Source organism: Dicentrarchus labrax, unplaced genomic scaffold, assembly GCF_905237075.1.
Source record: "Dicentrarchus labrax unplaced genomic scaffold, dlabrax2021, whole genome shotgun sequence".
Taxonomy (NCBI): Eukaryota; Metazoa; Chordata; class Actinopteri; family Moronidae; genus Dicentrarchus; species Dicentrarchus labrax.
The window spans coordinates 9,038,062-9,061,249 of NW_026136709.1; the positions used below are offsets into that span (position 1 = coordinate 9,038,062).

General features: G+C 40.3%; 2 protein-coding genes across 2 annotated transcripts in view; both read left to right on the forward strand.

The window, feature by feature from the left end:
* slc22a17 (solute carrier family 22 member 17) overlaps positions 1-7,213 on the forward strand; it is a 17,952-nt gene extending 10,739 nt beyond the window's left edge. The window contains exons 5-10 of the mRNA XM_051411501.1: positions 283-448; positions 1,080-1,204; positions 3,098-3,203; positions 3,385-3,608; positions 4,357-4,468; positions 5,000-7,213. Coding sequence (XP_051267461.1) covers positions 283-448; positions 1,080-1,204; positions 3,098-3,203; positions 3,385-3,608; positions 4,357-4,468; positions 5,000-5,276 — 1,010 coding nt within the window. The 3' untranslated portion in view covers positions 5,277-7,213. The remainder of the gene's footprint in view (positions 1-282; positions 449-1,079; positions 1,205-3,097; positions 3,204-3,384; positions 3,609-4,356; positions 4,469-4,999) is intronic.
* A 4,541-nt stretch (positions 7,214-11,754) lies between these two features.
* On the forward strand, positions 11,755-22,946 carry LOC127369759 (myosin-6-like). Its single transcript, XM_051411491.1, has 38 exons — positions 11,755-11,815; positions 11,957-12,168; positions 12,297-12,440; positions 12,533-12,689; positions 12,789-12,816; positions 12,919-13,024; positions 13,105-13,197; positions 13,282-13,345; positions 13,425-13,523; positions 13,600-13,703; positions 13,814-13,952; positions 14,040-14,158; positions 14,250-14,399; positions 14,478-14,648; positions 14,739-15,048; positions 15,146-15,225; positions 15,337-15,542; positions 15,626-15,749; positions 15,832-15,968; positions 16,463-16,718; positions 16,802-17,044; positions 17,122-17,298; positions 17,430-17,575; positions 18,850-18,940; positions 19,034-19,423; positions 19,555-19,681; positions 19,763-19,881; positions 19,968-20,164; positions 20,259-20,442; positions 20,542-20,707; positions 20,807-20,931; positions 21,021-21,329; positions 21,439-21,642; positions 21,735-22,031; positions 22,105-22,209; positions 22,308-22,403; positions 22,491-22,625; positions 22,833-22,946. The coding sequence occupies exons 2-38, from the start codon at positions 11,965-11,967 to the stop codon at positions 22,851-22,853; spliced, it is 5,823 nt and encodes a 1,940-aa protein (XP_051267451.1). The 5' UTR covers positions 11,755-11,815; positions 11,957-11,964; the 3' UTR covers positions 22,854-22,946.
* The last annotated feature ends 242 nt before the right edge of the window (positions 22,947-23,188 follow it).

The following is a 23,188-nucleotide window of genomic DNA, read 5'->3' on the forward strand; positions in this document are numbered from 1 at the left end:
AAATGGCCCGGCAATCTCTGTCTAATACTCAGTCTGGACCAGAGTGGTTGACTGAAAGACCGACCATATATAGAGCTGTGCTGCTAGCTTGGCTAAAAATACTGCCTGCTACATCAAACAGACATACTCCATGAATAATACCAGAAATTAATTTCATAGTTGATGACTGATATTTTCCTTTTAAAGACGCATAAAATGAATCAAATTTTCTCTTCTTAGTCTGTGGTGTGCTTCTTATGGCTCTGTTACAATGGACCTGCTGATGCTGTGATTGTCCGTCAGGTCTGGAGCTGTGTGAACCATCTCTGAGGCTGGTGGGGACCATGCTGGCTGGGCTGATGACTGTTGCTGGAGAGCTGCTGTTGCTGGCCGTCGCCCTGGGCTGCCAGTCCTGGAGGGGCCTGCTGGGAGCCGGCGCCGCCCCATTAACACTCTTCCTCAGTTACGGGTATGTGTGTGTATTTGTTTGCTCAATTTTAGTTTAACCTTCAGTTTTTGTATTTGTATTCACCTTTTTAGGACTTCATCACAAGCATTTTCTTTTCATATTTAGATTTGTTTTCTGTGTACAGGCACAAGTGTGCACATGTGTTTATTTTTATGGGAAACTTCAGGCACAAGAGAATGAAGGAACCTGACAGTCTTTTGATAAAGTGTCTTGATGCCAACTGACTTTCTGAAAGCTTTGTTGGATCGTATTGATCTCAATCCCCTTGTCACACTGAGCCTTTTAGCTCATGTCAGAATGCATTAGGGGTACTTTGTTTAAGGTCCCCGGTCTCTCTAAGACCTCTGTTGCAAGATAAGCCTTCATTGCATTTTCAAAACCAAATTAACAGAGATTAACAGACGATTACTGGCAATGAATTGCAGGTTTTAATAAGAATGGAAGAAAAGCTGGATTAAGAAATGAAGAATTCTGCCACTTTCCGACCCACATTGGTTATTTTCCATGCTGAAGGAGCAAAATCTGGGTTACAGCAATAGAATCTGAAGGCATCTAAATAGCTATGGTGCTGGATAAAGGTCTGCAAAGATCAAAGAGTAAGCCAAACGGTTCTGTCTTTGCTCTCCTGCAGCATTCCTGGGGTATTTCCAGAGTCTCCTCGCTGGCTCCTTCTGTCAGAGAGATCTGCAGACATGAACTCCTTCAGTGAGAGAAGAAACTCCAACAGAGATGTGAGGGACGACGAGAGCTTCACAGGTGTGTCTGCAGAGATGGATTTTGATTCTTATTATCTCCCTCTGAATGGGCATTCAGTTTATGAAGGCTGCATTATTTATGGGTTATTTATAACAGTGCATTTCAAATCACGGTTACCTATCGCACACCGCTACTGAGAGCAGGTAATGGTGCTCAATTATAAATTATGATTTATTGAAAACACATGGTTCCTGCATTAAATTGATTTATAATAGAGTATAATGACCTGCAGCTACAAAATCAGAGCTGGATATTTACTGGGCCTTGCAGCAGTTCACATGTTGTTTTCAATGTATGTTCATATGCTTTACTTCCTGGCCATAGATCTCACTGCTGTATGTGTAAAAATTATGATAATAATTGCAAAATCCACCATTTTTTTCCTTTTCTTCTGACATTATTGAAACCCAATATGTAATAGTAATCAGTTTGGAAACCCTTCCCTTTACCACAAATTGTACTTGCACACAAGTTGATAAAATACAGAAAGGGCCATAAAAATCAACATGACCTTATCCTACACAGTGACTCCAACAAGAGAAAATCAAGACTTATTTTGGAATTTAATCATAGAAACAGAAAATATTAACAGTCATTGTATTCAGTCATGTCATTTACAGCTGCGGCCCTCCAAACACGACTAAAGTGGCATTTTTTGTTGTGAACTTCAGGAAAATGATGTTTATAAGAAAATTCTCATGAAATTGGGTTAAGTGATAAGTGTGCTTTTTGAGCTGTTAAAGGGGGGCCAGAACAGCAGGGTTAAGGAAAGTTTAATCCGAGCCATTATTTACTAAAGTTGGATTCAGATGACTTAAAATTAAAAGTGATCTTCACAAATGTCGACTCTACACCTTTGCTTCTACGTTTTGACTGACATTCAATGTTGAGTGTTAATGTTGCATTAAGCAGTTTATATATAAACACTTTTTTTATGGTGTGTTTATCAATGTCAGTCAACAGTTATATGTTGTCCTCTCCACTTTGCCCTCCCGGACGAGCCCCCACTTTGTTGCTCGAGGGTAGGACAAAGAGTAGAAGACAACACATGACTTTAACTAAATATTTAATTAACAAAACAATTTTACAATGATAATATGAAGTATGTCAATCAATACATCACTAGTGTCTGGCGTGTTTGTGAGTCGATACCAAGAAAATTCGAACCCAAACAACAAACCATATGCTCAGGGAAGAGAGAAAGAAACGACTCCTCCAGCTTATATAGCTGAGGAGCAGCAGGTGCTAATTGGTGATGCACTTCTCTCCTAAAAGGGAAAGACCAAGCCCAAACAGGAAGTCAAAAGGACTGTCACACAAACAGATCTTTGCAGTTTGTTATGAAATATTTATTAACTCTTTATACACATGAACATGTCATTCACAAGGGGGTTTAAAACTCATGCAGACATACAGCTTGAAGGTTCGTTCTTGACCTTGAAATATTAGATTTGTTGATGAATTTGTATTGTGTATGTATTACTGTATACAAATATAATTGATAGATATTATATAAAATCATTCACATTTCTGATTACAGCCCTATTATATTGTCAATATCTTATTTACTGTTAGTAATACTTCACAGGAGGAGGAACATTAACAAATAGATTAATAAACAACAACATCTGCTACATTGAGAGGTTAACATTAAGTGTTACAGTAGAATCTATTTGTATTAAGCCTGTTACAGCTACAGTATTCAAAGTTGTTAGTAAACAACCTCTATTTGACCAATAGGAATTGTAACAACATTGATTTAACTTCCCGTCTCTTTTCAGATAAAACAAATGACAGTGAGCTATTGATTAGAAGAGAAACCAGGTCAGGTCATGTGTTGTTGAACTGTGAATTAAAAAGAGAGCCTGTTTTGTCCTTGTTTGCTTGCTGCAGAGCTGGATTCAGAGCCGGCCCCCTCCTCACGCCCCCACCTGTCCTTCCCTGAGCTCTTCCACAGCAGGAACATCTGGAAGAACATGTGTGTGCTCGGTTTCACCTCGTAAGTCATCCCACACTCTTTACATTAATTTAACAACACAGCAACTTTGAGTGCCTGGGACTTTATTTACAGACCTGGTTGCTGCTGTGGTCTCATATTTCGTCATGACTCTTCCACTCTGAACCACTTTTCTATTTAAAAAGACTGCTTACTCTCTGTTTTCCTGTCCTTCCTCCCTCAGATTCATCTCTCACGGCATTAGTCACTGTTACAGCTCTTTCCGAGGTGACGTCAGAGGCACGGCCCCCAGCTTCTATTGGACGTACCTGCTGTCTGTGTCTGCAGGGGGCGGTGCTTGGCTGTTGCTCTGGGCGACCGTAGACAGGTGCGGTCGCCGTGGCATCCTGCTCCTCGCAATGACGATGACGGGGCTGGCCTCTTTGATCCTCCTGGGACTCATGGAGTGTAAGTGGGCTTTAGTTGGCAGTAGGATATTTGTTTTCTCAAAGAGTCAGATAAAGAAAGCTATTAATAGACTTTGCCAACAAGGTGCGCACAGTCCCCCTTCACCTCCCCGTAAGTCACCCCCTGTTGTTGTAAAAACCATTATGTGAGGCTTGTATTAGGATTAAAGGCCTTGCCTTATCAAATCCTAACTGGAATGAAGGTAAAAGTTAGTTTATTTGATTTTAAGCTCAGATTTGTGGTCAGATCATCTACACACCACTGACTTCATGTTGTGCTTAATGCATTATGAAAAGCAAACCTGCAAGCTTTGTGCATGGAAAAATACGTCCTCTGTGCCTTTGTCATTCCACAGCGTGGTGTGGAAACACACTCACAGTTGCCTCAGTCTCGGTCTCCCCCTTGTGGCTGAAAATGAGTATGACACTCAGTTTATGTAGGACACTGCAGTGGCAACAAAGTCAAAGCTGTGTCAGGTGCTGTGCTTTAATCATACATCAAAGGCTGAGGGGGCAGTAGCACTGACCTCTGAGAGGCTACTCACTGCTGTCTGTGTCTACTGTTCATGAAAGAAGTCTGGCAAAGTTTTAGGGAAAAGATTAGGTGGGTTGACTCAGTGTTCTGAATTGGAAATAGTTATAATCAATAGGAAATCATAATATACCATCAGAAAATCTTAAACAGAAATGCTGCACCTCATCAAGGTAATCCATAATAACTGAGTTTTGTCCTTCCGCCTCCACCTTAGATCTCAGTGAGACGGCCATCACAATTTTCTCAGTGCTGGGTCTCTTCTCATCCCAGGCCACCGCCTCCCTTTGCATCCTCTTCACTGCAGAGATCATGCCCACCATCATCAGGTAACACATACACAGCAACAGCTCTGCAGTCGAAAAAATCATTAAAAAACTGAAAGCAGTCTCTCTCCCATCTGCTTTAGTGAAAATATACTAAGATTAGAATATGTTAATAATGGCTTCTGTCAAAAAGAGCCGGCTCAGCCCATAAGTGCTGCCAAAAGGAACTGGGATGTGAAAAATGCAGTAAATCGTGAGGGAGCAGAGAGGAAATTTCCATCGATATCTATTAGTAATGAAGAGACATTTTCTGACATCTGAAAAAATCCTCATTAACTGGGATCACTCTTAAAATAAAATGACAGCTTAGCTTATCTTCTTTTGGAAATGAAGGAATAAAATGCTTTAAGATGAGGGAAGTTCAGGTCATTTATAGTGCTATGTATGAACTGATATTTCTCATTAATGTTTTTATACTGACAGGAATAGTTTGAAACTTGGAAATATGTGTATGTGCTTTCCTGTCGAGAATTTAATGAGAAAAGATAATATATTAGGTATGTTTTCATTAATGTATAATCACCTGATCTCCAGGGGCAGTGGTGTGGGCGCAGTGCTCGCCCTGGGCTGCGTGGGCCGCCTCAGCTCCCCACTCATGGACTTGAGGAACCACTATGGTTACTTCCTGCACCACGTGGTCTACTCCTCTCTGGCCCTGCTGGCCGTGCTGTCCATCCTGCTGCTGCCTGAGAGCAAGAGGAAGCCTCTGCCCCAGACGCTGGCCGACGGGGAGCAGTACAGACGCCCCCCGCTGGGCAGGAGGAGGAGGGACAATGTGCCGCTGCTGGCCACGCCCAACCCAGAGACTTAAAGGACCCCTGAAAGAGTGGACTGTGCTTAAATCATTCACTTTGCAGCCAGAACATTCACATAGATCATGTTCATGCAGCAGAGGAGAAAGCAATATAGAGACTTAAAGGTGATCAGACACTCTAAGCTTCCTAACATATCATCCTCTAGTCATTCCAAACGCAGGCGGTTGGGTTGAGTTGCCATTTTTCCTGCCATTCAGATGTGTGTAGATCTGACACACTGCGTTCACGCACACATGTAGGGAAGTCTTCATCCTTCATACCATCTCTTCATGACCAGACAGGGGGTCACCCCCCCACCCCCACCATGTGACACACCAGCATACACTGCTGCACGCAGTCCTCCAGTGTGTCTGTCGTAGAGATGTTAGCTGCTTACTACTGACACTCCAGACCAGATGTGGCGTCAGAGAGTAGTCGCAAATTATTCCTAGCATTTGTCTTAACCTGCATAGAACGTTTTTTGTCGTGTTTGCTGTGTACGACAACACAATAAGTGCTCGGAGGTGTGCAAAATCAAAGCAAGGTCAGTTTTGTATACTTTCCTTGTCACTTGTGGTAAAAGTTTCCCATCTGTCACTCCAAACAGGGACGGAGCAGAGTTCTCGGACATATGTTGCATATGTTGTAAGACTCCATTGGAGTTGTAGGTGTTACATGCCTTGTAAATACTCTAGACTTAGTTTCTTTAACTTCTTGGGGCATCTGAGTTTTGTTACAGTAAACCTTGTGGCTGGAAACTGTACAGTACACTATGCAGTGGAGAAGCAGTGCAGAGCACTTTGAAACATTCTTTTTAAAGGTGATTGTGGTTAATTTGACCAGAGTCTTCAAATTTAAGGGACAGTTTTATGAACGTAAATCAACTATTATCAAGATTGGGATCAAAACAAAACAAAAAAGAGGCCTTGAAAACAGAAAGGTGTTCATGTTCAAACTGTGTAAATCCAGTTAATGAATCTGGCCTGGAGCCAGGAATATTTATGTATTATTTATGTTGTTATTAAGCATAATCAGTAAATTATCCAGAGGCCTATTATTTTTAAATATTAAGCTAAATATTGTTAAATTGGGTTGGCATGGAATAAACTTTCCATTTTCTGATGTCTCTGATCAAATAACAGTGAAGCTGTTAACTGTCACAACATTCCTGCATGTTTGGAAGCACTGAAGGGCTTGTTTTTCTGTATTTCCTCAGAAGCTTATAGTTACTCAATACCTCTCTAGATGACCAGTCTCAGCTGTAAGAGAATAGACGGGTACAAACAAACTACAGTAGAAGTTATATAACCAGGCACATGTTTTTTTTGGTCAATGACTGAACTGTAGAAGTTTTGAAAGTGGTCATCTGTTATTTTGCCTGAATGTGTATTGATGCTGGAAAAAGGGCCCGATGATTAGGCTCCATGAGGTTTGAAAGGGAGCTGAGGGCCCCGGAGCTCCAAATTAACCCCCCCGATTCCTCAAGCACACACCAAGGATAATGTTTTTCTTCAAAGCTTCTTTATTTTGAGTGTTGGCTGATGCCATGTTGCATATGGAACAAGTTAAATCATGGTAAGAGAATTACCAAAGCATGTCGGTTTCAGTGCTTCAAAAAGGTCTGGTGTGTGTTTTGTGTGTGCTCGGGTAATTCTTCTTCTCAAGTGTGTGTGGGTGCCTGAGGAGGAAAGCGGAAGGGGTTTAATTTGGACCCTGATGTTGAGGAGTCATTAAAGAAATGATGGACACTCACCTTTGCTGATGGCTTCTTCCTCCGTCAGCCTTTGGTAGTTTTTTCCTCTGTATGTTGCACTTATACACTGATTATTATCACTATGATTAACTTGACTCGAGTAGTATTATGTCTGACAACACTGATGATCTGTTTAATGATGAGTGTGATGCAGTTAACTCTATAGCCTGATTTAATGTAAAATAAAACTGGTTAAATAAACAGGACATGGGTATTTTGTTTAAAGAGTTGTTGCACTACGAATCATTTGAACTTCTGCAACTGTACAAAAATCAAAGCTAAAACTAGACTTTGACATGCATGTCTCAGCATTTATTTCGAGGTGTTAAGACATTTACCTGTTAGAGATGTTTTTTGTGAAGATGGATTTATATTTAGATTGATTTGGATGGAGTACGACACTTTGAAGACACTTTCCAAAGTAAAACTGTACCTCTGAAAGAACAGGTATGTGTATTTACATGTGGTGGAAAGTCCATTTACTCAGTTACTGTACTTAAGCATCATTTTTAGGAACTTGTACTTTACTTAATGATTTTCTTTGATATGCTACTTTATACTTCTACCCCACTACATTGATTTGATTTGATAGTTACTTTGTGGATTGAGATTAAGAATACAAAATTATCAAATAAATTATGATGTATTATTGACAAAACTTTATTGATTCAAGCCATTCTGCAATATATATCATATATTTAATATATAATATATTACAATGATGGACATCAATAATAATTCAACAGTATACATTACTCTGAAATGGGAATTTTGATGCATTTACTTTTGTACTTTTACTTAAAAGTTTTGAATGCAGGACTGTACTATTGCTACTTAAGTAAAAGAGTACTTGTTCCAACTCTGTCGACATGAGACCTGTCTGTAATGTCGAATACACAGTAAATACAGAAGCCATAATAATCCCAATGAAAAAAGAAAGTATTGTTGTAAGAGTTACATATCTTAGCACGTACAGTCATGTAAACGGTGCACTATATCCTCACTGACCAGAAACAACAATCAGTCTCTGTCTACTTACAGTCATAACTTCCTGACAGGAACTTCTGAAACCTAAACACTATACATTTACAGTGTGGCAGTGTAACAGAATACAATTTGGGAAACGTATTAAATCTTCTCTTACCTTCAAATAGAGAGGTCTTCCTGGTGTTTCAACGAGAGGAAAGAGAGTTGAGAGAGAGACACAAAGAACAAAATGTGCCAACAAGGTGGAGTACATGAAGATGACTGAACAGCTGAGAATGAGGGCAGTCTTTAAGTTTAAAGCTGTCTACAACATAACCACTGGATTCTTTTTATAGAAAAAGGCAATATCAAGAAGCTTAAACAATCACTTTCCATCTCCTCCTGATCATAGTTATTATTTCTATTTGTACAACAGCTTTTTTGACACATGAATATGAACTATACACGAATAGCTGGTATTGACAGTATATACGAGAACCTAACGGCACAGCAGTGATCAGACATTCAGTGTAAGGGCAGATCATGTGTTGCTATTTAACCCACAGATCCAAATGTACCTCTCAAGCTGTTCAGCTAAATCAAACAAAGACACTTGAGAACGTCAGTGAGTTATCTTTGCTCTCAAGGACAAAAGGAAGGACCAGCAAAAAAGCAACGACCACCAAAAAAATGGCTCGGACTGTGCATCGTTGTCATTGACTGGTGGGAGCAGCTGCAGTCCTTTCAACACTTCTGGACAGATCAAACCTACATAGCAGATCAAGGTCAAGTTATTCCAACTGTAATAAAACAGCTGAACCTTTTTTTAAAAAATGTCAGTTGTAATTATGCAAACAGGACACAAACATAAACTGTACAACTGTACAAACTGTACAAAACCTTTAAAGCATTTATCAGAAAGGATTTAATTTATTAACTTCCTTTTCTTTATTATAGAACTTGGGCTGAGCCAGGAACTGTTACTTACTTGTGCCTCCAGTTAAACATTGTGTGTTTTAATGAACTCTACAAATACTGTAAATTTGACTAAAAGTACCGGAATTAAAAATATAACAGAGAAGCAACTCTTCAAAAACATGTTTTTGGAAGTAATTGACTCAAATTCTGTCAGATTGAGCTACTCAGAGGTCATGTCAAATCCTCAGGGTCCTGATGACCAGAGAGGGTCTCGGGCTACACAAAGTGGAGCCATGAAGGGGGGGACCAGGGAGAAAAAAAAAAGAGCTTTGGGCCCCTGTTTACCCTCTCTTTCTCTAACAAGATGCAGCCTTAATTAGGCAATGAATTCAATTACCACAGTCAAATTGCCACATAGTAAACCTGGAGCCTTCGGGACCCCTGAGGCTGTAGGGCTGCTTGCCCCAGATTCCAGGAGCTGAACTATGGACATCCATCAGAGTTGGAAGACTTCCTCTTACAAAATAAAGTTGAATTCATGTTAGTAAATTCTCAGTAGAGATTTCTCTATGTAGATAGATATTACTGAGACAGCTTGCTGACTTTATATCTCTTCTCTCTTTTAACTACTGCTAACTGTTGCTGGTGTTAAGAAAAAGTTACCTAGACTTGCTTTAAATTAAGAAACTTTTGAAACATTTAACATTTCTTGCTCTGCACAGATAAACTATGTTTTTCTTCTAATTGCACTTCCAGTTACATACAATGCATTTTATATTTGTGGTTTTCGCAGCAGCCATTTTTAATCAAATTTAATTTAAATGTTCAAATATTTGACCAGGGAGAGGTCAGGAGAATAAACTGAAGTTCAGCATTCTCTTCATTCCTTCACCACCACGAGTGTCTAGACTCCATCAGGGAGTTTCCTGTACTAACCACTAACCCTGTCAAATACAGTGACATCACAAAGCCGTCTAATCGCCAAAGACTTATCTTAATTGTGCAAATATCAATTCAATATATTTGTTCATTCAAAAATTAAGTCTCTCCTGATTTAACTAGAAGAATCAGAATCAGGTTTATTGCCAAGTAAGTTTTCACATGCAAGGAATTTGCCTTGTTGCATTAGTGCATAAGATTCACAATCAAGTGTAGAACAATATAAATAAAGATAAAACTACCACTATATACAAATATAAAGAGAGAATGTGTACAAAATGGCCAGATATTATGAGTAAAAAACTGTGCAGAAATTTGCAAAAAAACAACAACGAAACAATGGAAGTGCATTAATGTAATGCATACAGGCCAATCAGTGTCAGTGGGGGTCCCGGGCCTTGTTGATGAGACCACAGTGTGTTCTCCAACAGACAGTAGTCCTGTCTTGTCATGTGTGAGACTGACTGCAGAGAGACAAGTAGACAGTTGAGACCAGCACCCTAGACATCAGTGGAAGTTGACCTCCCGTCCAAGGAGATCACAGCTAATCGTCAGGTGTAAATTTGCGACATCCAAAGAGCTTCTCAAGTGGAGTGTTGAGGTCATGCAAAGAATGAAAACTCCTCTTACTATTAACCCAGTTAGCACCTTGTAATCTGTCACTTTCTTTGGACAGTAAAATCTGACAGGTATCTTAACCCTAAAGGAATGTGACACTGGGAGAGTAAAGAGGAGGACCAAAACCTTTTGACTTGACAGTTCGTCAAACCTCAGGGCCTCTTTCACTCTCCACAGTCTCTGTTTGAGGGATCTGTTTCAGTCTTGTTAGCTTTACACTTTTGCTTAATACTTTTCTTAAGTCATAATGAATTAATTATTCATATTGTTGTGTTTTTTTATTCCTGAGTAGTCATCAACCTCCATTTGTCTGTGAAAACTGTGTGAGTGAGTTATTGTTGCTACTATCATAATAACATATTTCCTAATTGCTTTGACTGGTGTTGATGATCTAAAGTAATATACCCTAACCCTATATATAATATGTATAATATATATCGTCCAACCATCTTTTTTATAAAAATGAGCAAACTCTTGGTTGACACCAGTTCATACAGTACCTTAATTTAGTGGCTCCTCCATGTATGGCCTTTAAGTGTTTATTTATGTCCTCTGAGACCTATACAAATATAAAGCACCTGTCACAGAACAATGAGAGGGCAAGGTCTGGCAATCAAACCAACCTCACAAGTGTCAGAAAGAATTCAAGAAGTATTTCACAGGTTTATCTTTGTTCTCAAGGATAAAGAGAAGGAACAGTTGACAAGACAGGTCAGAGGTATAGCTGTTACTCTCACTTGTGACAATGGAGCATTGCGACCTTGCCTCCGTCAGCAGAAGACAGGTGGATGTGCTCAGTCTCATGCATGAATTGAGGGATATGTGCATATGTTTTTCAGGAATGTAGTCAACAGCAAGGATGTTTAACATTGTGACATCTGGTGCAAACGTATCTAAATGGACAAGTCAGTTTTCAATTCAATTCTATGTTACATATTATTATAGGCCATAAAATTATTAGGAAGGGATGGGCTAAAATAGAACAAAGGCTGTGAAATTTACAATGGCTGACCTGATGTCATCACACCAGCACGTTGTCCTTATTGGGAGTGTGAGAACAAATTGTTACGAGCCTTAAAAGTCAAAGAGGTAAACACCCCCAACCTAAATATCCACATCATCTGATGAAGATCTGAATAATTAATTTCAGTGCCTTTTAGGGTGGGGCATCACCCTTTTAAAAGAAGATTGGAGGCAGGAGGCAAGTTACCAGACAGCCTGAGGGTGAGTATACTGTAGGACATCTGCTTGGTTTAACTGTAAATAAATGTAACGTGTTGAGAGGTTTGTAAATGGTATTTTCTCTGTATAATTTGCAACAGATATAAAAAAAACCATCTTGCGATAGGGGTGAAAACACAGGTGAGAGGAGACTAAAAGTGAATCTGTATTATTATTTAAAGCACTAACAATCATTCAGACAAATATTTAATCAATGTAAGGAAAAAATACTGTTTTGTACACATGTGAAGTGTATGTGAAGTCATTATTTGAACTGTACAGATTTCAAGATGAGCAGCGACTCCATTATGGCAGAGTTTGGGGCTGCTGCTACCTTCCTGAGAAAGTCAGATAAGGAGCGTCTGGAGGCCCAGACTCGCGCTTTTGACATAAAGAGGCAATGTTTTGTACCGGACCCTGAGGTGGAGTATGTTAAAGCCACAGTCACCACCAGAGATGGCGACAAAGTCACCGTTGAAACTGAATTTGGAAAAGTAAGTATGTCAGATATTTACACTGACTAATGTAAGTGGGAAAGCAGTTGTGACACAGCAGTCAAACTTATACCTTTGAAGACTTTTACAACAAAAATTGAGATATTCTCTGTGGTAAATCATTTCAGACTGTAACCCATAAGGAGGCTGATATCCACCCTCAGAACCCGCCAAAGTTTGATAAAATTGAGGACATGGCGATGTTCACCTTCCTCCATGAACCTGCTGTGCTGTTTAACCTCAAAGAGCGTTATGCAGCATGGATGATCTACGTGAGTAATATGCACAAATATACTGATCTCTCCCCTGTATAACATCTTCAGCCCAATAAAAACAGACTTGTTTCATGTGTCTTTGTCCACAGACCTACTCAGGGCTGTTCTGTGTGACTGTCAACCCCTATAAGTGGCTGCCAGTGTATGATAAGTCCGTGGTCAATGCCTACAGAGGAAAGAAGAAAACTGAAGCTCCTCCTCACATCTTCTCTATTTCTGACAATGCCTACCAGTACATGCTGTCAGGTGAGTTCACCTCTTTGTAATCTCTGACACCATCCAAACATTTAGAAAAAAAGAAGTAGAAAAATGTCCCAATGCTGAACGTTGTCTTAAATCTTACAGACAGAGAAAACCAGTCTGTTCTCATCACGTAAGTAATTCATAAAAGTCGTATCTGAGTCCAATTTGAAGAGCAGAGTTTATGTTTTGTCTTCATGACGTGTTCAGTTCACATGTTTGATTTCATTCACAGTGGAGAATCTGGTGCTGGAAAGACTGTGAACACCAAGAGAGTCATCCAGTACTTTGCCAGCATTGCAGCTGTTTCTGGCAAGAAGGATGCTGCTCAGGAGAAAAAGGTTGGTTTTAAACTTAAATTAATATGAATATACAGTTTTGACTTTTGTGGTCTAAATATCTGCATCCATTTAAACCACAGGGCACCCTGGAGGATCAAATCATCCAGGCAAATCCTGCCCTTGAGGCCTTTGGAAATGCCAAGACCATCAGAAATGACAACTCCTCTAGATTTGTAAGTTAGGTCATTTCAAAGAGTACATGTGCAGATATGACTGCATTATGTTGATGACATCTAAACAACATTTTCTCATTACAGGGTAAATTCATTCGAATCCATTTTGGAGTCAGTGGCAAATTGTCCTCAGCTGATATTGAAACTTGTAAGTACACAATAAATGAATAATTTAATAAAGACTTTTCATAGATCCAGAATCAACCTTAATACCAATATGTTGTCAGATCTGCTGGAAAAATCTCGTGTCACCTATCAGCTCAAGGCTGAGAGAGACTATCATATCTTCTACCAGATTCTGTCCCAGAAGAAACCAGAACTGCTGGGTGAGAATCATCATTAATTTGTTAAATGAAAATGACATGAGTCATACACTATGACTAAAATCATTTTCTTTTTCAGAAATGCTTCTTATTACAAGCAATCCCTACGACTATGCATTCATCTCCCAGGGAGAGATCAGTGTTGCATCAATTGATGATTCTGACGAGTTAATGGCAACTGATGTAAGGAATATACAGTACAGAGCTATATTTATCAAACACTGAGATAACCTACCACATTGCCTTAAATTTAATTTATCATTTGATTTATGTACAATTTTCTGTGGTTAAAGGAAGCTTTTGATGTTCTGGGCTTCACCCAAGAAGAGAAGAACAGCATCTACAAACTGACTGGTGCCATCATGCACTTTGGCAACATGAAGTTCAAACAGAAGCAGAGAGAGGAGCAAGCAGAGGCTGACGGCACTGAAGGTAAATACAGCTTCCAAAATACAGACTACTGCAAAGACTATACAATTTATAAAATCTTTATCATATATAAATTATGCAATTTCACAGATTTGGACAAGGTTGCATATCTGATGGGCTTGAACTCTGCTGACATGCTGAAAGGCCTGTGCCACCCAAGGGTCAAGGTTGGAAATGAGTGGGTCACCAAAGGTCAGAGTGTTCAGCAGGTGAGATTCCACACAAAGTGTTGGACCATTGCTAATGCAGAAAACCACAATGCAGAAATGATAAATTCTTTGTTTTTGTTCATAAAAACAGGTGTACTACTCAATTGGTGCACTGTCCAAGTCAGTGTACGAGAAAATGTTCTTGTGGATGGTGGTGAGAATCAACCAATCTCTGGACACCAAGCAACCTCGCCAGTACTTCATTGGTGTGCTGGACATTGCTGGATTTGAGATCTTTGATGTGAGTATACAAGGTTTTATGGACATGTGACCGTAATATATACTTTTTCTAACTTCTCTCTTTGAATGCTCCTTCTAGTTCAACACCTTTGAGCAACTGTGCATCAACTATACTAATGAGAAGCTGCAGCAGTTCTTCAACCACCACATGTTTGTGCTGGAACAAGAAGAGTACAAGAAAGAGGGCATTGTGTGGGAGTTCATTGACTTTGGCATGGACCTGGCAGCCTGCATTGAACTCATTGAGAAGGTTAGTGCAGAGTTACATTTGATTTCAAACATAAGCTATTCTTTGTGACTTGTTTACATTTAATTAATTCTAATCAATGCTTTCCATCAGCCCATGGGCATCATGTCAATCCTTGAAGAGGAGTGCATGTTCCCCAAAGCCAGTGATGCAACATTTAAAGCCAAACTGTATGACAACCATCTGGGTAAAAGTCCCAACTTCCAAAAGCCCAGAGTTGTAAAGGGGAGACCAGAGGCTCATTTCTCCCTGGGTCACTATGCTGGTATTGTTGATTACAACATCGGTAACTGGCTTGTGAAGAACAAAGACCCACTGAATGAGACTGTGGTTGGACTCTTCCAGAAGTCTACTCTTAAAGTATTGGCAAATCTTTTCATTGGCTATGCTGGAGCAGATTCAGGTGCATATTTACAATATTATGAAATTTCAAATACCTTAAAACCTCTTGATACATCTGGTCATGAACTTTATTGATACATTTTGAACATCTTATACAGCCCAGGATGCAGGAGGCAAGGGAGGAAAGGGAGCAAAGAAGAAAGGTTCTTCCTTCCAGACTGTGTCCGCATTGCACAGGGTGAAATCGCTTTAACTTTTTACACCTCTGTTATTGGTTTGTCTTTCAAGAAAACAAGACTAATATTAGCACTACACCTTTGCATATAATGAATGTTTTTGACTATTAAAGGAAAACTTGAACAAACTGATGACCAACTTGAGATCAACTCACCCCCACTTTGTACGCTGCCTAATCCCCAATGAGACCAAAACTCCGGGAGCGATGGAGAATCCTCTGGTCATGCACCAGCTGCGCTGTAATGGTGTGCTGGAGGGCATCAGAATCTGCAGGAAGGGATTCCCCAACAGGATCCAGTATGGAGACTTCAAACAAAGGTACTGGAATGCAAAATTAAGAAAGAAAATCTTCAGTTCATCTACAATATGATATGATATTTGAATATTTGTCTTTATTTCAGATACCGTATCTTGAATCCTAACGCTATCCCTGAGGGACAGTTCATTGACAACAAGAAAGGAGCAGAAAAACTGCTGGGCTCTCTGGACATTGACCATGAGCAGTATAAACTGGGACACACAAAGGTAAAGAATTGAGTTAAGATTTAAAAAAAATCTAAATAACTTACTTAAAGGTAATGACATTTCTTTAACAATTCTTTCCTAGGTGTTCTTCAAAGCCGGTCTTCTGGGTGTTCTTGAAGAGATGAGAGATGATCGTCTTGCTCTCATCATCACTGGAATTCAAGCGAGAGCCAGAGGACTACTTGCCAGGGTTGAGTTCCAGAAAATTGTTGAGCGCAGGTTGGTGTGTTACTTTTAGCATTTACTGTAAAAAAAAAAAAAAAAAGACAAAGAGTCTACCACTCTGTCGGGATGTACTTAGGCACACCAGTGCTTTGAGCTGCTAAATGCTAATTTCAGCATGATAAGATGCTCACAGTGACAGTGTCTACCGAGTTCACCACCTTAGTTTGATGTTTTTGCACATTAATATTTGCTACCTAGCACTACACAAAAAATAATGATGGGAATGTCATTTGTTTTGCAGGTATTTGGTCGTATAGTAAACCCAAATATGACATATACCCAAAATTGAAATCGACTTAATTATGGTGGTAGATGAAAAGTGACGGGATCACCTAAGCTAACAGAATTTATCTTCTGGTGACCATGAATGTGTGTGCCAGTTTCATGACATATTTGTGTGGACTGACATTGGAATCCAGCCATATTACTAACATAGCTAAAAAGAAAAGGTACAGAAATTGATTCAAGCTTACTGATGTTGTCTCCAGGGATTCCTTACTTGTAATCCAGTGGAATGTGCGTGCCTTCATGGGTGTCAAGAATTGGCCCTGGATGAAGATGTACTTCAAGATCAAGCCTCTGCTGAAATCAGCTGAGACTGAGAAAGAGATGGCAAATATGAAGGAGGAGTTCACAAAGCTGAAAGAGGCTTATGCTAAATCTGAGGCACGCAGGAAAGAGCTGGAGGAAAAAATGGTCACCCTTCTCCAAGAGAAGAATGACTTACAGATCCAAGTCCAATCTGTAAGATCAGTCATTCGTTGTACCTAAAATTTGCACAGATTTTTACTCACAGGTGTCATTAATTAAAATATTGGTTGGTGCAGGAACAAGATAATCTTACAGATGCTGAGGAGCGCTGTGAGGGTCTGATCAAGAGTAAGATCCAGCTTGAGGCAAAAGCCAAAGAGCTGACAGAGAGGCTGGAAGATGAAGAGGAGATGAATGCAGAGCTGACTGCCAAGAAGAGGAAGCTGGAGGATGAATGTTCAGAACTCAAGAAGGACATTGATGATCTGGAGCTGACTCTGGCTAAAGTGGAAAAGGAAAAGCATGCCACAGAGAACAAGGTAACTAAGTATTTTAAATAACATTGATAGAGAATATTTTCAACCAGATGAGGTGTTCTAATTAGATATTAATTTAGGTTAAAAACCTGACTGAAGAGATGGCAGCTTTGGATGAAATCATTGCTAAGCTGACCAAAGAGAAGAAAGCTCTTCAGGAAGCTCATCAGCAAACGCTGGATGACCTGCAGAGTGAGGAGGATAAAGTCAACACTCTGACCAAGGCTAAAGTCAAGCTGGAGCAGCAAGTCGATGATGTGAGTACAACTTTATAAACATTCATTAGAATACACAATCTTTGTATATATATATATATATATATATATATACATATGTATGTATTATACATGTATACATAATACATTTGCTTTTCTATGCTGTGAAATAGCTTGAAGGTTCTCTAGAACAAGAGAAGAAGGTCAGGATGGATCTTGAGAGAGCAAAAAGAAAGCTGGAAGGAGATCTGAAGTTGAGTCAGGAGAGCCTAATGGACCTGGAGAATGACAAGCAGCAACTTGAAGAGAAGTTGAAGAAGTAGGTTTCCTCTCCCAGTTCAGTTCAGTATTCCAGGAATTATGCAATATTTAATGATTCCACACCTCACAATATCAACCTATAGATAGATTTACACAGGAAGTCCATCCTTCCATCAATCCATCAGTTTTCTTCCACTTATCCAGGTTTGGGTTGTACTGATGGGAATTCCGGCTCTTTTTAGAGAACCGCTTCCTTTGGCTCGGCTCACTAAAAAGAGCCGGCTCTTTCGGCTCCCAAGTGGCTCTTCAGATTTTTTGTTGCTTGAATTAATTTATTACCAAATTATGTGTAAAATGAATATCTAATGTAAATACATCCATTATATCAAATGTTTATTATTTATATGAATTTATTAATATACTCAACATGGAACAGAGTGCTACAAAAAAAAATTATAAAATACAAAAACAAAGACCCATCTCAATTAGACAAAAAGCTGCTCGATATGAAATGTTTAACTTTGCACAGTCTACACTCTGTCTTTGAACTATCACATTAAAATGTGTCCAGACTTTACTACATTTCCTGTTACTCATTTTCCTCACCTTTCCAGTGTGTAGCCTCTGTCTATGTAGCGCTAAGTTTTCTCTCTCTCTCACGTCTCCCTCCCTCCTGTTCGTGTGCTCACTGTGCCATGTGTGTCTGTTACCCCTCCCTCCCCCCTCCTGGTCAGTGTAGATATACAGACTCCGCCACACATCTTGACCAATCATGCGGCTTTAACGAAAATAACGGGGAAAAACAGGAAAAAATCCGGATCTGGCTCCAAGAGCCGGCTCTTTGAAGTGAGCAATGGGAGGATCCAGATTTTTTCCCCGTTTTTCCCCATTATTTTCTGTTAAAGCCGATTAGATCGTTCGCCACTGACCCATCACTATTGGGTTGCAGAGGCAACAGTCTAAGCAGGGCATTTCAGATGTCTCTTTCCCCAGCATTGTTTTCCAGGAATTAATGTGCCCTTTATGTGCCGTGCCAGATAGTAAAGTTGGTTGGTTGTGGATGGGTGCAGACCTTCATGGAAGAGACCGAATCCATGCCCTGTCAGGGACCTACTGTTAATGTTCACCTTCTTACCAGCCCTAGCCAGCTCCTTAACCATTTTATAGTTGCCACATGCAAATACCGCAGAAAGCAAGAACGTGTCATTAAACGTAATTTAAGGTTTTCTAGATTTGCCCAAAAGTGATGTTTTTGTCTGATGATAGAGTTGCCAAGTCAAACGTAAGAAAAACATCACTTGGTAAAGATCCCTCTGTATTATCTCTCAACAGAAAGGACTTTGAGATCAGCCAACTTCTCAGCAAGATTGAGGATGAACAAGCACTAGCGGCCCAACTTCAGAAGAAACTTAAGGAGTTACAGGTCAACTGACATTAGCACAGCTTTCATTTAGCTAATTTAAATGGATTATCCTGCATTTTACTTGGCATTTATAATGGGAATTGTACATCTTAGGCCCGCATTGAAGAGCTAGAGGAAGAACTGGAGGCAGAGCGAGCTGCCCGAGCCAAGGTGGAGAAACAGAGGGCTGACTTGGCCAGAGAGCTGGAGGAGATCAGTGAGAGGCTGGAAGAGGCCGGAGGAGCCACTGCTGCCCAGATTGAGATGAACAAGAAAAGAGAAGCCGAGTTCCAGAAGATGCGCAGAGACCTTGAAGAGGCCACTCTGCAGCATGAAGCCACTGCTGCTACTCTGAGAAAGAAGAACGCAGACAGTGTGGCTGACCTGGGAGAGCAGATTGACAACCTGCAAAGAGTCAAACAGAAGCTGGAGAAAGAGAAGAGCGAGCTCAGACTGGAGCTGGATGATGTGGTCTCCAACATGGAGCAAATTGTCAAATCCAAAGTGAGTACAACCAACAGATTACCCCAGGAGACTGTAAGGCATGCTATGCTGGTACCAGTATTATCCCATGGTTAAAGATGTCTGAGTGAAAGAGTTTCTGAACAAAAAAGCAAATTGTGTTTTATTTTCAGTCAAACTTAGAGAAAATGTGTCGCACTCTTGAAGATCAAATGAGTGAATTCAGGACTAAAACTGATGAAAGCCAGCGTATCATCAACGATTTCACCATGCAGAAAGCAAAGCTTCAAACTGAGAATGGTAAGAAAATCTATAAATCTCTGAAATTGAATGCATAATATTTATTAAAGTCAAGAGGAACATTTTCTCCCTTGTCAAAAGGTGAGTTTGCCAGGCAGCTGGAGGAGAAGGACGCCTTGGTCTCCCAGCTGACCAGAGGGAAGCAGTCCTACACTCAGCAGATTGAAGACCTCAAGAGACAACTTGAAGAGGAAGTGAAGGTATATCAACCATTAATGCAGTTTCCAGACAGACATTACATTCATTTGACAGTCTACTTATCACAGCTTATACTATTACCATACAGGCCAAGAATGCACTTGCCCATGCAGTGCAGTCTGCCCGCCATGACTGTGACTTGTTGAGGGAGCAATATGAGGAGGAGCAGGAGGCCAAAACTGAACTCCAACGCAGCATGTCCAAGGCAAACTCTGAGGTGGCTCAGTGGAGAACAAAGTACGAAACTGATGCCATACAAAGGACAGAGGAGCTGGAAGAAGCAAAGTAAGAACATTTACCTCTTCTTCAACAGCACAGACATGATTTTGAGAAGGACTAAGAATTATTATTATTATTTTAATATGTCCTTGTCAAATAGGAAGAAACTGGCCCAGCGTCTGCAGGATGCAGAAGAAGCTGTAGAAGCTGTTAACGCTAAATGTTCCTCCCTGGAGAAAACCAAACACAGGCTTCAGGGTGAGATTGAAGATCTCATGGTGGATGTGGAGAGATCAAATGCTGCTGCTGCAGTTCTCGACAAGAAACAAAGAAACTTTGACAAGGTAATGACATGAAATGGCAGGGACTCATTGCAGACTTTGGTACAGAATAAATGTCTGTATACACCAAGATTAACACAATTTAATATACAATTTAACCAGGTCCTTTCTGAGTGGAAGCAGAAGTATGAGGAGGCCCAGACTGAGCTGGAAAGTGCCCAGAAAGAGGCTCGTTCTCTCAGCACTGAGCTCTTCAAACTGAAGAACTCCTATGAAGAATCTCTGGATCATCTGGAGACCATGAAACGAGAAAATAAGAATCTCCAAGGTAGGAAGATATAATAAAACAGTATTTGTCTTTTAATATACATTAATTATGGTTGTGTGGTTGGAAAAACAGTAAAATAAATGAATATGCACAAAACAGAGGAAATTTCTGACCTGACTGAGCAACTTGGTGAGGGAGGAAAGAGCATCCACGAGCTGGAGAAGATCCGTAAACAGCTAGAGCAGGAGAAGGCTGAGATACAAACTGCTCTGGAGGAAGCTGAGGTGAGAGTTTATTCAAGTTTATTTATTAATATAGCTTTGTTTTTATTTTCAAAGAATATGCAAATTAATGGAAGAGACACTTCTTACAGGGCTCTCTGGAGCATGAAGAGGGTAAGATTCTTCGATCTCAGCTTGAGTTAAACCAGGTGAAGGCTGACATCGAGCGAAAGCTGGCTGAGAAGGAGGAGGAGATGGAGCAGGCCAAGCGTAACAATCAGAGAGTTGTGGACACTCTGCAGAGCTCTCTGGAGTCTGAGACTCGCAGCAGAAATGAGGCTCTCAGAGTGAAGAAGAAGATGGAGGGAGATCTCAATGAGATGGAGATCCAGCTGAGCCAGGCCAACAGGCAGGCAGCAGAGGCTCAGAAGCAGCTCAAGGGAGTCCATACTCATCTGAAGGTACTATAGATGGTCATCATTGATGGAAGTATGTTTCTGCATTGTTTTCTTCCTCCTTTTAATTATTGAAATAAAGATTTAAATATTTCCAAAACGCCTTTCTGAACAGGACTCACAGCTGCAGCTGGATGATACTCTCCGTGCCAATGATGATATGAAGGAGAACATTGCCATTGTGGAGAGACGTAACAACCTGCTGCAGGCTGAACTTGATGAGCTGAGGTCTGTGGTGGAGCAGACTGAAAGAGGTCGTAAACTGGCTGAGCAGGAACTGCTGGATGTCAGTGAGAGAGTTCAGCTGCTGCATTCTCAGGTATGTCCAAATCTGTAATCACTATACAGTATAATAATTAGCCAATATGTCCTGAGTAATTTATGTTTCAAGTGTAAAACACTTTTCTGCAGAACACCAGCCTGCTGAACCAGAAGAAGAAGCTGGAGGGAGACACAGCTCAGCTTCAGAATGAAGTGGAGGAGGCGGTGCAGGAGTGCAGAAATGCTGAGGAGAAGGCGAAGAAGGCTGTGACTGATGCTGCCATGATGGCAGAAGAGCTAAAGAAGGAGCAGGACACCAGTGCTCACCTGGAGCGTATGAAGAAAAACATGGAACAAACCATCAAAGACCTGCAGCACCGTCTGGATGAAGCTGAGCAAATAGCCATGAAAGGTGGCAAGAAGCAGATCCAGAAGCTGGAGGCCAGGGTAAGTGCCACATCATTTTTCAGATGTGGACATGATGCTTGGCTTCTATGACACTGTAACATTGTTTTCATAGGTAAGGGAACTGGAAGCTGAGGTGGAAACTGAGCAAAAGAAGGGCGGTGACTCTATTAAAGGAGTCCGTAAATATGAGAGACGCATCAAGGAGCTTACCTATCAGGTATATTGTGAATACTTAATGTAATCTACTTCAGTCCAATAATATTAATTAAGTGTCAGTTGCAAAATGCATGACTCTGCTTATTCAACTCTGGGAAGACTGAAGAGGACCGGAAGAATCTGTCCCGTCTGCAGGACCTGGTAGACAAACTGCAGCTGAAGGTCAAATCTTACAAGAGGACTGCAGAGGAGGCTGTAAGTATGGGTGTATTCTGATATTACAGGTGGATATCTTGCTCCCATACCTTTTTAAATACTTAACCAAAACCAATAATGTAACAGGAGGAACAAGCTAACAACAATCTAACCAAGCTCCGTAAACTGCAACATGAACTGGATGAGGCAGAGGAGAGGGCTGACATTGCTGAGTCGCAGGTCAACAAGATGAGAGCCAAGAGCCGTGATGCTGGATCCAAGGTCAGTAAGGCAACAGTGTCATATATATTTCTGTGGGGGGTTTTTCACTTGGAACTGATGATCAAAACAACATGGACACTGTGTATTATAGCATACAGTCTATAACTTTGTATATACAGTAATAATATTGTTTTTTGCATACAATACATATACTGTCAATGCAATGATTGCACATCTTATCACTGTCATTCATTGTCTTACACACAGAAGGGACATGATGGAGAATGAAGTTCTCCGCTGGAACCTTCAAAGCCTCTGCATTAAAGTGCCTTAAAACTATATCTAAGCAAAATAAAGAATAAAGCATATTAAGAATCTAAATCTCTCTCTGTGTTTCCACAGTTTTGTTAAATGCACTGTAGTGGGTAGGTGTGAAAACAAGACACAGTTACGAGTGCTCATCTTCTGTCACGCACTTAAAAGTCTTATTTGCCCATAGATCAAAATGTGAGTGTAACTGTGCTTTTCTGTCTGCGTACGTTAGCTCTCACATACCATTAGCTTTTAGTGGGTATAGATGATGGTTGGATTGATGTATAATAAAATATTATTGAATTGTATCA

What these genes read in the sequence shown, in the direction of transcription:
- LOC127369759 (XM_051411491.1), top strand. Translation starts at nt 11,965, where the DNA reads ATGAGCAGCGACTCCATTATGGCAGAGTTTGGGGCTGCTGCTACCTTC. An exon ending in AGAAACTTAAGGAGTTACAG is followed by an intron (nt 18,941 to 19,033) that starts GTCAACTGACAT and finishes TGTACATCTTAG; the next exon opens with GCCCGCATTGAAGAGCTAGA. An exon ending in AGAAAATAAGAATCTCCAAG is followed by an intron (nt 20,708 to 20,806) that starts GTAGGAAGATAT and finishes TGCACAAAACAG; the next exon opens with AGGAAATTTCTGACCTGACT.